The 17,159-nt window shown below is 47.9% G+C and overlaps 1 protein-coding gene across 1 annotated transcript in view; it reads left to right on the forward strand.

Moving 5' to 3' along the window:
• LOC119456742 (beta-mannosidase-like) overlaps positions 1–17,159 on the forward strand; it is a 60,772-nt gene that overhangs the window by 5,625 nt on the left and 37,988 nt on the right. Inside the window, exon 2 of the mRNA XM_049669060.1 lies at positions 460–545. Coding sequence (XP_049525017.1) covers positions 460–545 — 86 coding nt within the window. The remainder of the gene's footprint in view (positions 1–459; positions 546–17,159) is intronic.

Genomic DNA, 17,159 nt, shown 5'->3' on the forward strand with positions numbered 1-17,159 from the left:
GTACTTATTTAGCGATATTTTTGTGTAAATAGGTGTACACTTGAAGTATTGGAACATAACTTATTACCTTGAAGTGCGATTTGCAGGCTGACATGACCCTAAATTAATTGATCGAAAACGTTCTCCGTATAGGATGACAATGAATGATTGTTCCGCTTTTATCACTGTAAAGCGTCCAGGAAAAAAAAAGAAATAAGTAAATCTTCGAGGCAGAAGGAAATGCATATCTATTCGCTCTTCATTTTGTAATGCAAAATATTGAGGTATCGGCAATGCCTGGGCGTCAATAAACACATTTAATCAACTCATTTACATACTTATAATAGGTAGTATATTTGACGCTGCATGTACAAAAGCAAACTGAGAGATGTGTCATTCGTTCTTGCGAATACTGCTGGTTCAGCTTGTCTCGTACCTCTACAATCAGTGCAGCAAACTTAAAGGCGGTGGTGTTTGCAGGTGCGGCGACTGAGTCACCACGCCAGTCTAGTTCTCTGGTGCGGAAACAGCGAAAACGAACTCGGCTTGGCTTACAACTGGTGGAAGTGAGTGACAGATCGTGTTCCACTTCTTTCGAAGCCGAGCTTCCCCACGTACCAAATACGCCGCTTTCGTGTACATGTATGTACTATAATTGTGTCCTGGTTAGCACTCTTGAGTGAGGGTTGAGAGTGAATATCATGTTGCGTAGATGGCGTAGGAGAGGTCCACGAAGAAGTATTGTGCAGGTTGGCAACCCAGACCTCCGAACGCAAGGGACGTTGAGACATATTAGCTCTGGGTGCGATAGGTGTGGGTAATTGTGAGTACGAAGCGGTAAACTATGCGAATTTGGAGGATGCTGCATTTCGTGTCATGTAAAGTCGTTGGAGAAATATTCATGTTTGTGCTTGCTCCAGGAGAGCTAGAGTAGTGTGAAATTCATTCTGTTTGTGCTAGCCAAAGGTCTTTTTTTCCTCTTCAAATATCAGGTTCTCCTCAAAACACAGCACCGCGCAAACTTGTTCGTAGCCAAGACGCCATATACAATATCGACAGCGTAGAACCCCCGCCGTTGCTCCTCTCAGCATGTAGTTTTCAATTTATTTTTGATGGCAACGAGGAGTGCAAATGTTTTTCTCTTCTCTAACTACGGGCAATAAATAAATATGAGAGACAGACAGAGAGAGAGAGGGAGAGAGAGAACGTCGCCATCGGGCGGTAAGGTTTAGCGACTCACTTTCGCAAGGCCTAATGCATGGTTTCCCAAAGAGCGCACATCTCGGCGTCCACTTCTTTCGAAAGCTCGGCTAACGCGCCCAAAGCACTTCGAGTCGCACTGCGTCGCGACCGTTATTTGAGTGGCTGTGGCACACGCTGGGGCTAATGCTGTGCGCCAACAATGCCCGGGAGGCTTTGTTTTTCATTATTTCTTTTTGTTTAAACCTACTGACGCCTGCGAACTACAGTGGATGACGTGTGCAGTTCCCAACGCCCTCGCTCTCCCGTCTCTGGTTCCCCGTGATATCACCCTTTCACCGAACGACATATTTGCTCGTTCTAAACAGACCTACCCCATTTGCCGTCGTCTTCGTATAGCGGTAAAATCTTCTCCAGGGAACTCCGTTTAGGTGTCATATTGCCTTTACTTAATGCGGAGGCGGATAGTAGTGGCGTAAGACTGCTTTAGTCGAACGGTTTACAGATAAACTGCATGTTAAGGGGAGTTTCGCAGCCGTTTTCGAGCGGCAGGGATGTGTGGTGGCGTGCTAGATCGGTAGCCATCAGCTACAATACCTGCGTCGGGAGGCCAAATTTTTGGCTGAAATGTAATTACCAACGATAATAAAAGTTACCTTGCGTACACTTCGCACAAATAGACAACACCTTCAATGCGCGGTATTGTCATCACAAGAAAATAACTCATGAAGCTTCGCTGTCTTGGATATATCAGTTGCTCAGATTGACATACATCTGCGAAATATTTTTGCCTTACCAACAGCAATCGATATCAGTTCAGTTTGTTGGACACCTGGAATTAAAGCAACATTCCTAACAAACAGCGCTCGCTACAGGGTCATAGGAACACGAAACAACACAGGCACTGGTCCAACATCGCACTTTTTTTACTGGTCCGGCATACATCTAATAGGGCACACGCCTGGGAGAAAAGAGTATATCGGAAGCACCGACAGAAAAAAATTCGGTAGCATGTTACACTCCTGTAACTTGGGGAGGCGAAAGCCTGTTGCGCACTTGGCAATGCGTCATCTCGCATCGTCGCGTTGCTATATTTCGCAGTTCGGCTTCTTCGGCTCGTTTTCGACGCTTAGCTGCGGCTTCGCGCGCTCGTGTAGCGGGGTCAGACTGGCGCAACGACGTTTCTCTTCGACTTTAGTTACATCCTCTCAGCAGGCGATTGAAAAATATGCTGTTCTGTGAGTTGTATGGGTGATTTCAATGAATGTATGCACTGTTAGCTTCACTTTGCTGAGCGCTTGTAGTCTCAGCCTTACGGGGATATGAACCAACTGCATTTTTGCTTGCTTACGGGGGTATGAGTCATTGCTTCCGGGGTTTGAGCCATTGAGAAGGTCACAAGTTTTTGTTTTGCACCACTCGACTAGACGTGTTTATGTACGTTGTATGCTGTGACTTCAATGAATGTATGCCCTGTTCGCTTCACTTTGCTGAGAGCGTGTAGCCTCTGCATTACGAGAGGGATGAGCCATTGCATTTTTGCTTGCTTAGGGGGGTATGGGCCGTTGCTGATGATGAAAATTTTTGTACCACTGGACCGGACGGCGCGTTTTTTTCAAGACCATCGGGGGTATGAGCCACTTAAGGCTTTCGCCTTAATAAACAGTAAATCAGGGAGAACTAACGATAGAGGGTCCTGTGAAGGCCGAATGAATTGTAAGCTATACTTCTGTTAAGTCAGCTCTGTAGATAGTGCAGACCCTCTTCGCGGAGTAGCTTGCTATACTAGTGCTGTAGTCTAGAGGAACGAGATGGTGCTTTCGGCGACGGGCGGCTCACTACCTCAAACGAAAGCGCACGAATGCGAAACCATTACCGCTTCTACACTGCTACTGTGCGGTCACCTGTCGAAAATGCAACTTGGTGATAGCTAACGCACTGTGCTCAGTTCATGCTGCAATATGTGGAACGGAAAAGGGAAAGTCGACCTGTGCAGTATAGTTGGCTGCAAAAATAGTGTATGACATATTACGAAACGGAATAGACCTGCGTTACTAGTTCACGGACCGCTGCTACACAAGGACTGGCTGTGTAGCTGACCCTTCGCGATGCACTCCTTTCCTCGAGGATGAAAAATCCACTCATCCGCCCGCGTTTTATGGGTAACCTCCAGAGAAAGGACTCCAACCGCTTCAACCTCGGAAGCTCAGCAAAAGTGATTACCGCTCGGTTGCATAGTGGCAAAGGGAGTAGCGCCGCTTCCTGGCATTGTAAGTTTCTCACACGTTATCTACACACATCAACCTCAACTCACACTAAAACATATGCCACTTTATCGCCCACGTATGAAGAATAAGTGTATGAAGGCATTCTTGAATCAATGCACCAAAGCATGGGTGACGAACTTACACCAACAGCACACGAATGTTCGAAGCTGAACATTCGTTTTCCTTCGCATCGGGCTCATATAATGCATTTGTTTTATTTTAGAGCGAAAACTCTATTGCGCCATGTCTCGCAATGTCATTCATCGCGTCGCCATGACCATGAGCCACAGGAGCGCGGGCCGCCAGAGCGCAAGTGTAGCAGTTGTGACGTCACTCCACGTGATCCGCTGCGGAGAAGCGTCGCAGCTGCGCTAGCTCGGAGCCTTGCCACTGCGGAACCACGTGACTAGGCGAGGGTTTAAAGGCTGCTTCGCTGGTGCTTGGTCGTTCAGTCTCGCCATGGATGGCGCGCCGGCTGGGCCGTCTCTGCGTGCGCTTCAGCGCAAGCGACAGGCTGAATCCGATCATCCAGTAGATATCGCTAGACGGCAGGCTGCGAAATCTCAAGCAAAGTAAGTAAGTAATCTCAGCCAATTTTTCACAGCGAAGCTGTTTATAGTAGACCCTTAGCCGTCTGTCCGGCGTCACGCAAGTCATGTGACCAGGAGAAGATGAGAGCCGCGCCGGGGGAGGGCAGGTCACGTAACCAGCAGAGGAGGAGAGGCATGCTGGGGGAGGAGGACAATTGATGAGAGGGCGCGCGCTGGGAGCAGGAGGCGACCAACAAGGGCCGCACCAGGTGCAAGGAGGAGAGGCGATAAGAGAAGGTGTTTCTGTGCGGCGCGCCATTTAGGATAACGGGCAACGCAGTAGAACTGCTGCCGACGCCGTCCGCGTTTCTCCGCGTTCGTGCCGAACGTGCGCGGTGTCCGTGACTGCAGCCGATGCCTCTGGCGGCGGCTCGGCAGGTTTCGACCAGAGAACTGGACAGTCGTCGAGTAGCATCGGAAGTCGCTGCCTCTTCTCGCCTCGCAACGTTTCGATATAATTTCCTGTTGTAGATCTGCGTTTACTTGTGTTTACGCAATTGAATCACGTGCAACACATGCACATGTAACACACGTAACACTCGGTGTAACTTACACAGCTTCGGTGTTCGACCATCTTCACGCAGTGAAGGGGCGGTGATATGTTTTCTTTTGAGAAAACCGATTTGAATGGGCTTTAAGACTGGAGGTTCTGCGGTTTCACAAGATACGTTCGATTGATGAATGTTCGCAGCCATAGCAGTAAATTAGTTCATAAGAACTAATTGCAATAATATATACGGTGAAATTTAGAATGCACCAGTTGCATAATCAGACAGATTGGACTGTAGAAATGCATACATACCCTAGTGGCTGGGCTCATTCACGCTAGTCCTGAACACACCGCTACAATTTTTACAGCTTTCAGATAAATCAATGATGCAAGAAGCTTTCTGCATCAAGAGGCACCAGAAGCGTAGTTTCTGGCTTACATAAAGATCCTGCAATTGTCATCGCCGCGTTAAGAACATACGACCAAGCGTGTCATGAGGAATATTGTTCTCCTTTCACGAGTGCCGAGAACTACGAAATTTTCCGGGATAATACTGTCCAAGTGCCTTAATTTTTCGGGCTAAGCGAATTAGACTTCCCTGTTTTTGGAATCGTCCTCTATTTGTAACCTGCCGAGCCGCCCCCAGAGGTGCCTGCTGCAGTCACGGACACCACGCGCGTTCGGCGCGAACGCGGGGAAACGCGGACGGCGTCGGCAGCAGCTGTGCGCGTAGCCTCGTTGGTGCTGCTACAATTTCATTTCTTTCTTTCTCGCTGCTCTCTCCCGAGCATAGCGCGCTGCCGCGCGCATGCTCTCCTTCCCTCTCCTTAACGTCCCATGTCAAGGCAACATGTGCACGGCAAGGAGAACGTGAAGCACACGCCGCTCCACGAGGTGGTTGCTAGGCAACGCAGGTGACGTCATCGCTCAGCGAGGATTTTGTTCGCGACACACGGACTGACGGTCGGCTTAAACAGCTCCGCTGTTAAAAGGCCATCAGTGGTTGTTCTTGAAGCGCCATTCGCTACGGCTTCGAAGCGAAACAAGACAGGGCTAGTGGCGCCATCGGCACCTAGCCGGTTGGGACGGAGGAAGGGTGCACTAGTGCGCTTGTCCCGACGTTGTCAATGCACGGCGCACGGACGTTATTGCATTTCGCCCCCATCGAAATGCGGCCGCCACGGCCGGGATTTGATTCTGCGCCCTAGGGCTTAGCAGCGCAGATAATGAGAAGACCATGATGCCAAGGATAAGTCTATATCTCCACGGTACAACGCACTCATTTAACACTATCGTCGCTCCCGCCAGCAATACCTCTTTCACACAACTCTCTCAATAGGGATAAAGCTGTCGTCTGGCGGCACCTTCATGCCAGCATTTATTCGCATCCAAGTCTATCATACGCTTAGAAGCCTCGACGTCGGCTGCCATGCGAATGTTCGGCACGGCATTGCCCGAAGCTTGTGGCTAGTGTGTTCACTTACCTAGTGTGTACCATAAGACAGCTGCCAGTGAAGCGCAGCCGTCAGTATTTCCAGAAAACTGCATCGCGGGGGCGAGAGAATCTGCCGTATCTTGACAACAGTACAGAATGAAAAGCTAAAAAAAATTCTTAGAATTGTCTACTAATGCGTCAGCATTAGTAGACAGCATTGTCTAAGAATTTAGCTTATGCGCGTCTACCCATGTGGCAAAGAATACTTATGCTTTAGTATAGACAATTGTCAAGATTTTTCTCGCCGCATCCGGCCCCTTCAAGGCGATCGTACCAATCGAGCCGGAACGCTGGGCACGATCGCGCCTCGACGGAGCAGAGCGGGCGAAAGGGAACATCAGATGTCGCAGTAGTGCATGAGGTGTTGCGTGATGGGAGAGTACATCGCCGCGAGGCCATGTCACCGCATGGTCACCGTCGTTGTCGCTCTCGCAAGCCTGTGTATATGCACACGCTCCTTGTCTGCACAAGCTCAGGCTCGCCAGCGTTCTAACTGCGTCCTCGGTAAGGCCCAGTGCTTGCAAATATCAGTCAAACCGGCTATCTGGTTTAACCGGAGGATAGTGAATCCGGTCTCGAAAACCGGTTATCCGCTTATCTGGATTTCAAAAACGGATATTCAGGATATCCCGTTTCAATAACCGGTTAGCCGGATATTCGAACATTCGGACACAAATATTCGGTGTTTAAAAAGGAAAGGAAATGAGGTTGTGATATGTGAAGTGCGCGAGTGCCGTGATCGTAGTGGGTAAGTGCCAGAAGTGAGCAACAAACAAGGAAGCAAGCATGCGACAGCCATCGCGGCAGACGTGGAAGAAGAGGGAGAAGAAGATGCCCAGGATGCGGGAGTAGCGGCCAGTCAAGTTCCTGGTCCAAGGCTGCTCCAGGCTCCCACCTGGGATCGACACGACCACCAACTGCCAATGAAATTGAACCTGCAATGGCAACTCTTGGTAAAGAGCTGAACACTTGACCCGTAAATCAAATTCTGACAGTAATGCTCTCGTCAAACGAATTGATGACCTCGATAATCGCTCTCGGCGAAATAATCTCATTATCAGAGGGATAAAAGATGCGAATGAAACTGCAGAGGTATTACGTAAGAAGGTCAACGTTGATGTTTGTCATACAGTCTTAAACCTAAAAATGGATTCAGTCGAACGGATTCATCGCTTAGGAAAGCGACAGGATGGTAAAGATCGGCCAATCATTTTGAGACTCTCAGATTTCCGAGATATAACTAAAATCCGGCGAAACTGCTTTATGCTCCGGGGTAAGGAAATCAGCATTAACGAAGAATTTTCTAAACGAATTGTCGAGATCCGAAAACGGCTATGGGACTCTAGTTCTGAGGAGAGGAAAAAGGCGGGGATCAAGGTGAAACTTATGTTTGACAAGATGAGTATAAATGATGTGGTGTATAGTTGGAATGAGGCTACTAATTTGAGGTACATATGTAAGGCACCTTCCGAAAGAGGTGACAGGCACGGTAACAACGATTGACGGCGTCACAGTGCTTCTAAACAGTTCAAGATAATGAACATAAATGTAAGAAGCATTTCAAATAAAGTTATGGACATTGAGGCTCTAGTACTGGAGCATGATCCCGATATTCTGGTACTTACCAAAACATGGCTTAAAAAAGACTTACTAGATGCCGAAGTATCACCTCCTGGATACAAAATCGTGAGAAGAGACCGTGAAACGAGAGGAGGAGGTATTGCCCTGCTAATTAAAGAATGTATATTGTTCAGTATTCTCTCGCATGTCACAGATGTCGAACATATTTGGATTAAAACAAAACTTAATAATTGTACAGTATTCATTGGTGCTATGTACAGACCACCGAACTCCCCAGTGAATGTGTTTAATAACTTAAGCAGCTTTATGGACGCACACCTAAAGCACGAAGACAATACGATTTTATTAGGGGCCTTCAACCTTCCTGGAATTAATTGGTCAACACTTTGTGTAGAGGGATGTGAAGTCCCTAATTGTGAACAACTACTTGAGATGGCTTTCTGTTATGATTTAACTCAGGTCGTCTCAGCTTATACGCGTGTGGGTCCAACTGCTTCCTCAATCCTTGATCTAATATTCGTATCTGGTTGGTTGCTCCCATTTCTTAACATGTGTGAAATTGATGAAGGTCGCTCTGATCATAAAATGGTTATGATGTCACTAGATGTTTATGTTAATATCATGCGTGAGAATGAGAAACTTGTGATTCCCAACTTTAAAGCCGCCAATGACCTGACAATACTGGAACATCTGGATCAGTCATATTATTCTTTTTTGGAATTGTACAGATCATCTGGTACTACTGAAGAACTGTGGAAAATTTTCCACGATATGACAGCGTTTTGCATACAACATTTCATTCCTCAGCGTTCTAAACGTGCAGGAAAAAGAAAAACCCCTGCGCAGGAAAAACCCCTGGGTAATTCGGGAGATAATACACACTTAAAGAAAGCTTAAACGTATGCGAAAGGCTTGCACTCTCAGTCCAAGTATTGAACAGAAACAATGACATTCACCTCTTAGGTAAAAATCTCCGACATAACCTGAAGACATCTAAAGATAACTTTTATAACTCAACGTTGAAACTATTTCTCAAGGAAGCCCCAGAAAAGTTTTGGAGGTACTTGAATCCAACGGCTAAGTCGTGTAGCATGCACACAGGCAAAAGTAGCCAGGATGAAGCGGAGGTATTTAACTCCTTTTCCCCTCAGTTTTTACCATCGATGACGGTATCTTGCCTACCATCAATGATTATGCAGACAGACTTCTTATTCAGAATATCGCGATTACAGAAGAGCGCGTTTTCAATCTGTTGCTTTACGTTAATATGATAAAAAAAGTCCCGGTCCTGAAGAAATCCCCAATGAATTCCTTTATAGATATGCCGAATGGACATCCAAGTTTTTAACACTAATTTTTCAACAATCTATTTCTAGTGGCTCGTTTCCCACTGCCTGGAAGCGCACAAAAACTGTGCCCATACATAAAGGTGGCCCAACCTCTGGCACTAGCAACTACCGACCGATATCGCTCACGAGCAGCTGTTCTAAAATGCTAGAACACATTGTATCAAAGCACCTGCTCACCTATTTAGATGAACATAAATTATTTTTTCCAGATCAAGATGGCTTTCGCAAAGCATTTTCCACCGTCCCTCAGCTTATTGAACTTGTACATGACCTCTCTAGCACAATTAATGCCCGCGGCCAAACTGATATAATATTCTTAGACTTTGCAAAGGCCTTTGACAAGGTGTCCCACAAAAATCTTTTACTTAAAATCAGTGTTACCTTCAAAAATTCGGCCCTTACGCGGTGGTTCACTTCCTACATTGCACATAGAGAACAATATGTTCAACTGGGACTCAGTAATCTATTTTGTCTCCCGTGGTATCTAGGGTGCCCCAGGGTAGTGTCTTAGGGCTCCTTTTATTCCTAGTTCATAAATGATCTGCCAAATGACATCACTACCCAAATAAGAATGGTTGCCGACGACTGCATATTGTACAAGAGAATAGTCACCAGGTGATCAGCCCGATCTTAACTTACAGAAAATTAAGAACGGGTGCGATCGGTGGCAAATGCAGCGTAACCCAACTAAATCGGTTTTATGTCCATCTCTAGAAAAAAAAAAGAATATTCTAATTTCTCATACAGTATGAACGGTCATGAACTTGCTCGAGTTAAGCAATATAAATACCTAGGTCTTATATTTTCACCCGACTTGCGTTGGAATCTTCACGTAAATGAGCTTTGTGCAAAAGCCAACAAAATATTGTGGGGTCTGAGACATAACCTGCACTGTGCCTCCCCTGAAATTAAAATTTTAGCTTACAAAACCCATAATAGCTAAGACCCATAATTGAGTATGCAAAAATAGTGTGGGATCCCTACACCCAAAGTAGCTGTCTAAAACTTTGAGAAGGTCCAGCGCCTTACTTCTAGGTTTATATTTAATAAATACCGCCATTTTCACTCTCCAACTTAATTATGTAAACTTGCAGAACTCCCACCTCTACAAAAACGTACCGAGTATGAAACAGGCTTAAATTCTTGTTCTTAGTTATTCATAACCATGTAAAAATAAGATATGACACGTACTTCCAAATCAAGACACAGGAAACATCACGGCACAGACACTATGTTTATAGCTCCTTCCACAGGGCACGATTACTGCTTCAGGTGTAGTTTTATTGCGATAGAAATTATATGGACACTCAAAAGCAGATTTCTACCGTCGGCGTCGCCGTCGCCGTAGCCGTCGCCGTAGCCGTCGCCGTCGCCGTCGCCGTCGCCGTGAGGTTCCGTATGACGTCAATGGAGATGAAATCGTCGCCGCGCGCCGAACGCTGTATGTGCGAGTGAAAGGGCGCGAGGGGCGCGCGCTTTCACGGGGAGTGAACGCACGGCGGAGAACAAACGCGCGTTCTGCGCCGTGCTCGCTTAAGGGCTGAAGAAGTAAGCGTCTCTTTCCTCCTTTACAATCACCATATATGTAGAGCAAACGCGCCTTCTTCCGACGCGCGAGAGGGCGTGGGGGAGGGAGAGGGGGGGGAGGGAAGGGAAGGGAGGCGACGTTTAGCTGCGGCACCAAGTGCCTATGGTGATTGTAGAGGAGGAAAGAGACGCCTACTTCTGCAGCCCTTAAGGGAGCACAGCGCAGAACGCACGTTTGTTCTCCGCCGTGCGTTCACTCCCCGTGAAAGCGCGCGTCCCTCGCGCCCTTTCACTCGCATATACAGCGTTCGGCGCGCGGCGACGATTTCATCTCCATTGACGTCATACGGAACCTCACGGCGACGGCGACGGCAGAAATCTGCTTTTGAGTGTCCATATAATTGCTATCGCAATAATAAGTCAAAATGTGCTCTGTAATTATATTGTACATTGCCTTATGTACACTGGTGCACCCTCATGTTCTGTACTAATAATGTGATATAATAAGTCAAAATGTGCTCTGTAATTATATTGTTAATGTGTTTCATATTAGCAGTGCTGCTTCAATTTCTTTTTTTCCTTTTTATTGCATTGCACTAATGCACTTCTCTGTCTATGTATGTTAATCCACTCCTGTAATAGCCCGTCATGGGCTGCACAGTATCAGAAAATAAATAAATAAATAAATAAATAAATAAATAAATAAATAAATAGATAGATAGATAGATAGCGTCACCAGCTACGCACTGTCACTGGACCCAAATGTATAGCGGTGCCGCTAACCTACACTATCTTGAAAGGCCTACGTGCTTGCTCTGGTTAGTCTGCATATTTCGTCTGCATATCTAAATAACTATGTGGGCAACTATAATGTAAAGAACTCATTTTGAAATCCTTTAAGCTTCCTTCATTTTCCTTTAGCTAACATCTCAGAATTTAAGGTAAATAGACGGTATCCCAGCGAACACGGACCAAGTTTTAAAATATTACGGCAGATTTAGCGCAGTAGCTGGAATTCAAATAAAGTGAAGCTTATGGTTATAAAGAGTTGGGGCCGTATTAACAAAGTTATGCGTTAAATGAATGAATGAAAAAACTTTATTTTCACAAAGGAGGTATCCCGGCGTAGGTGGAGCCCTCAGTCCAGGGCCCCTGTGGCCTTTGCCATCTTGCGAGCTCTGTCGATCAGCTTGAGCTGTTCTTCAGGCTTCGAGCAGGATAGCGCAGCCTCCCACTGCTCCGGTGTTGTGTACTGGAGCTACCTTTGATTTTTTGGCAAGACCATGTAATGTAGTAAATGCGTCGCGTGTTCCCTGCATAGCGGGAATTTATTGTCATATGTTGCCGGATAGATTTTGCTGAGTAGACTCAGATTAAGGTATGTATTAGTCTGCAGTTGCCTCTGGGCAACCGACTGCCCTCTACTAAGGTCTTTGTGGGGAGGGGGGTAGCTCCTCCTTAGGGCTCTCTGGTTTTCTAAAATTGCTCCATAGCGCCCAGTTCCCCGTCGTGGTGTGCCCCCTGGTAGGCGTATGTTTGGGCGTTGGCGTCGGCACGCTGGTTCCCTGTCACAGTCTCAGGGCCTGGTGTCCACGTAATGAAGCATCTCGAGAAGGTGATTTTTTTTCGTCTTGAGTATGCGGATGGCCACAGTGGATATACGTCCACTGCTGTACCTTCTGCACGCTTCTTGCGAGTCCGTAAGTATTTCTGTAGTGGCCTCTTCGCCTTGGTGGGTGATGGCGAGTGCGATTGCCGCTTCCTCGGCCTCGAGGATGTTGTTACCTTTGATCGAAGCGCAATTCATTTCCCTAAGCTGGTGATGAACAACGCTGACTACCGCCCCGGAGTGTTCTTTGTATGTGGTCGCGTCGACGCATAACACGTCTTTTCTCCCCGCGAAATATCTTTCGGGTGCTTCCGATCTTGCCTTTCTTCTGGCGCGTGTATTTTAGGATGCATGTTTCTAGGTATCGGGCTGATCTCAGTGATCTCTAGAATATGTATGCTTTCCGTGCTGTTGATTTCTCTGCAAGCATCCCTCATGCCCAGTATCTTCAGCGTGTTCCTGCCCGTTGGGGTCTGCATGAGTCTAATTTTCTGCGCGAGAAGGTGAGCTTCGATGTGTTCTTGCACTGTGTTGTTTATGCCCGATTTAAGGAATTTCTCTGTCGAGGTGTTGACTGGCAGTCCGAGAGCGCATTAACGAGTATAAGCATTCCTAAGATTGCCGCTAATTGTTCATTTTCCTGCTCGAGCGGTGTTTGGTAGGGGACACTGTATACAATCCTACTGACCACGAGGGCCTGTATTAGCCTACATGTGTCCTCTTCAATTCATACCTCGTCGTCTGTTTGAGACTCTTGCGATCATCCTCGTGATCTGCGCTGTGGTGTTTGCGAGCTGTTTGATATGTGATCCACATGACAGTCGCTTTGTATGCACGTGCCAAGGATCTTAACTTGGGATACCTCCGGAATCTCCTTCCCCCCTATGTAGATGTCTATCGAGTTTTGCAGATTGCATCCTCTTCTGTAGAGTCTGAGCACCGTCGGATTTCTCCGGGCAGCATGCAAGTCCGCAGTGTTCTGTGTATGCGTGGACTGTATTTGCTGCACTCTGCAGAAGGTCTTGTTTTTCTCCTAAGGATCCCCTGGTCACCCAGATTGTGACGTCGTCTGCGTAGATGGCATGCCTGAGTCCTTCAATTTTTCCAGCTTCCGTGCTAAGCCGATCATAACAATGTTAAAAAGCATAGGGGATATCACAGAACCTTGCGGTATTCCCTTTGGGGGCGTGTTGAAGGTGTCAGTCCTGATGCCTCCTATACCAATGGTGGCGGTTCTGTTACTGAGGAAAGCTTTGACGTAGCTGTGTATTCTCTGCCTGCAACCAATGTTGCTGAGCCCCTCCAGCACAGCTCTATGACTTACATTGTCGAAGGCCGCTTTAAGATCGAGCGCAAGCAAGATATTTTCTCCGTATTTCGGGATGTTAGTAAGCACTTCCTCCTTGATCTGCAGGAGGATGTCTTGTGTGGAGAGGCATTTTCTGAATCCAAACATAGTGTGCGGCATGAGCACGTTATCCTCCAGGTGGGTCTCCAACCTCTGAAGCACAATTCTCTCGTATACTTTTCCCAAGCAGGACGTTAGTGAAATGGGTCGCATGTTTTCCAGGCAGGGAGTCTTTTCGGACTTCGGAATCATTACTATTTCCGCATGTCACCAGTAGTCCGGGATGGTCCCTCGTTCCCAGTGTTTATTGACGAATTCTGTAAATCGTTTGATCGAGTTTTCGTCCAGGTTCCTTATCATGGCGTTGGTGATGTCATCCTTACTTGAAGTGGTGTTCTTTGTGGCAGACATTACAGCGTGTCTGACGTCTTCTGTGGTAATAGGTTCATCTAGAGCGGGATTTGCTTCACCCGTGTATGTCAAGTTGCCGTTGACGGCCGTTGTATCCCCACCATAGCGCTGCTTGATGTTCTCTAGCATTTCCCGGTCTGTGCCTTGGAATCGGTGCGCGATCCGTTGGATCGTTTTACGATTTTGGGACTTGGTCATGGTTGGGTCTATAAGAGCCCTTAGCAAGGCCCATGTCTTTTTCAAGCCTAGGGTCACCTGTAGCTCGTTGCATTTTTCGTCCCAGTTGCGCCCTGAGAGTTCTGTCGCATACTCTTCGGCTTGTCTGGTGACCTCGACGATCTTAAGTCTGAGTTTCCTGTTGTGCTTCTGCCATTCCATCTTCTTAGTAGCCCCCGTCGGGCGTCCCATAGGTGTAACAGATGCTTATCCACCTCGGGTGTGTTGGTGGTGAGGGAGACCTCTCGGGTTAGCCGTTTGCAGTCTGCCTTGATTCCTGCGACCCAGCTCGTAATGTCTGTGATCTCAGCGCCTTCGGACTCCACCCTAGTTTTTCTATAGGCTACCCAGTCGGTGAGCCTAGCTTGGCCAAGTCTTTTCTTGATCGGGAGGGTTTCTATCTTGATGCGCAAAATGCAATGGTCGCTGCTGAGCGTTTCCCCGTCATTTTCCCATCGAGCATCCCTTACCTCTCTGACGAATGCCAAGTCTGGGCACGAATCTTGGTTGATACTGTTCCCGACTCGCGTGGGTTGGGTGTGATCTGTGGTAAGTCTGAGCCTTCTGCGATCCGCTTCTCTGGCTAGATTCTTGCCTTTTTGAGTTTACTTAACGTAGCCCCACCTTTTGTGCGAGGCATTAAAATCCCCCAGGATGATGAGACCCTTCTTGCCTGCTGCTTGTTCTGCCTTGCGTAGCAGGTAGCCGAAGTGTGCTTTCTCTGGCTGGGCGGGCTGTAAATGCTGAGGAGGAAGATGCTTTCTTGGCTTCTTTTTTGGGTAATGATTTCAATAAAGACATGGTCAATGTCCGTGGCGTCGATGTCGTGTCTGATTGCGGTGACCGCTTTGGCAACCAGCGTCGCAACCTTACTCTGCCCTAGCGCCTCATATATCTGAGTAGCCCGCAAGAGTGGGTGAGCAGCCGGTTTCCTGTAGGGCGATTATGTCTGGCAGAGCTCTGCAGTTAGTGATTTGTTGCTTAAGAAGACCCTGCTTTCTGCAAATCCCATGGTAGTTCCACTGCCATATATCGAGGGTTTCCAATTTCATCGAGCATTTACGGTAGCTCGCCATGGTCAGCTGATGGCCTAGTATAGGGTTTAGTTCTGGATTTCATGCCCGTAAATTGTACTAGGCGTTCTCTATCCTTGCGCGCCTCCTCTTGGATGTTGGAAACGAGGTTGCTAAGATTCGCTAGCGCATTGTTCATAGCTACCATGGCAGTTGTGAATTCCTGCCGCCCTGTGGTGGCCGACTGAGTTTCGTCTGTTTGCGGGTTTGAGTTTGTCTGCCCTGTTCTCAGTGCCTTAAGTTCATCTATGAGCTCGTTGAGCTTCTGTCTAAGCTCAGCATTTTCTGCCCTGAGAGTCTGAATATAGTTTGCCTTAGCTCATTTACTTCGTCGTTCTGCGTGTTCGTGTTCTTTGGACCAGTGTGGGAGGCTGAGAAAAGATGCGCTTTCCAGCTTACCTTACTGTCTTCTTCCTTCTTGGATATGATCTTCTTCTGCTGATTCTTTTTCGTTTCCGGAGCCGGCCTGGTCTTGCACGCGGATCTCGACCTTGATCTGGACCTGGATATCAAGCTGGAGTCCCTACTGAACCAGTGTTTCTTTGTCCGGCCACGTCCGCCGGCGTTCCTGGCTTCGCAGTCTGGTTCCTCTTGTTTTTTCGCCCATGGGCTCCTTGGTTTCCTGAGGCGTTCCTTGCACTCCGTCGGGCCCACGGCCCGACGCCGCTTAGGCTTAGAGCAGCGTTCTTCTCCGCGGATCTTCGAACAAGCAGAGAATGGGGAAATTTGGACTTAAGGTTGAAAACCGGTTAACCACGGATTTCGCTTGATTAGTAGAAGACAATGGAGTACTGCATTTTTGGCGACGTTGAGGTTTTCTGGGTGAAATGAGGCATCGAGGCAGGAGCTCATGCGAAGCGCGAGTGCTCCGTTTGGCCCCCTAACGTCGTCTCAGCTATTCGTTAGTAAGTGACTCACCCAGACGGTCTCTCAGATCACGAGAATGACCGGCAGTATCACGTATAAGCGGCATTGCCTCAAACTGGACAATATCATTCGGCTAATTCAGGGCCTCATCATTAGCCGAGTGGCCTAGGCAACTTCCTATCTCATGGAACTCTAAAAATTGACATTTTCCCTAGAAATACCTACAAACAAGCACTCGGCCTTCCACCGGGCGCAGCAACTTTTCGCCTGGAGTCGCTCGGAGTGAATAACACTGCACGAGAGTTCATTGAGGCCTGCCATACCAGTCAACGCGAGCGTCTCATTTTCGCGTCTTCAGGTCGCAAAGCCCTCGTTCAACTTGGCTACCATGTCACTAACTCGGAACACGCCTCGACCCACATCATACCCCCACATATCCGAAAGCGCATCAAAGTCACTCCCGTTCCGTGAAATATGCACCCAGAATTCCGCGCTGACCGAGCACTCTGTAGACAGACACCGTCACCCTCATCCATCATCGCGCACAGACAGCGAATCCGGGAGATAACGTCAGCATCGTTTGCTCACACCAGTGTCATGGAGACTGAGGAAGCCGCCATCGCCCTAGTTATCGTTTCCGTCCCAATCACGACTACACCACCGTAATCTTGGATTCGCACGCTGCGAACCACAACTTCGCCCGTGGTCGCATCAGCGGCCTTGCCAATCGCATACTCTGACATGTTTCCTCACGTCCCAGAGAAATAAACTTAGTCTGGAATCCTGATCACGAGTATCTTCACAGAAACCAGCACGCTCACGCTGTCGCCCGAGCCCATGTAATTCAGGCACCATGATCATGATCATGTGAATAATTGGGGGGTTTTACGTGTCAAAACCACGATATGATTATGAGGCACACCGTAGTGGAGGACTCCGGATTAAATTCGGCCACCTAGTGCACCCAATGCACGGCGGACGGGCGTTATTGCATTTCGCCCCCATCGAAATCCGGCCGCCACGGCCGGGATTTGATTCTGAGCCCTCGGGCATAGCAGCGCAGATCTTGAGAAGACCATGATGCCAAGGATGAGTCTATATCACCACGGTACAACACACTCCTTTAACACTGTCGTCACTCCCGCCAGCTATACCGC

This window comes from Dermacentor silvarum, chromosome 6 (genome assembly GCF_013339745.2).
Source record: "Dermacentor silvarum isolate Dsil-2018 chromosome 6, BIME_Dsil_1.4, whole genome shotgun sequence".
Lineage (NCBI taxonomy): Eukaryota > Metazoa > Arthropoda > Arachnida > Ixodida > Ixodidae > Dermacentor > Dermacentor silvarum.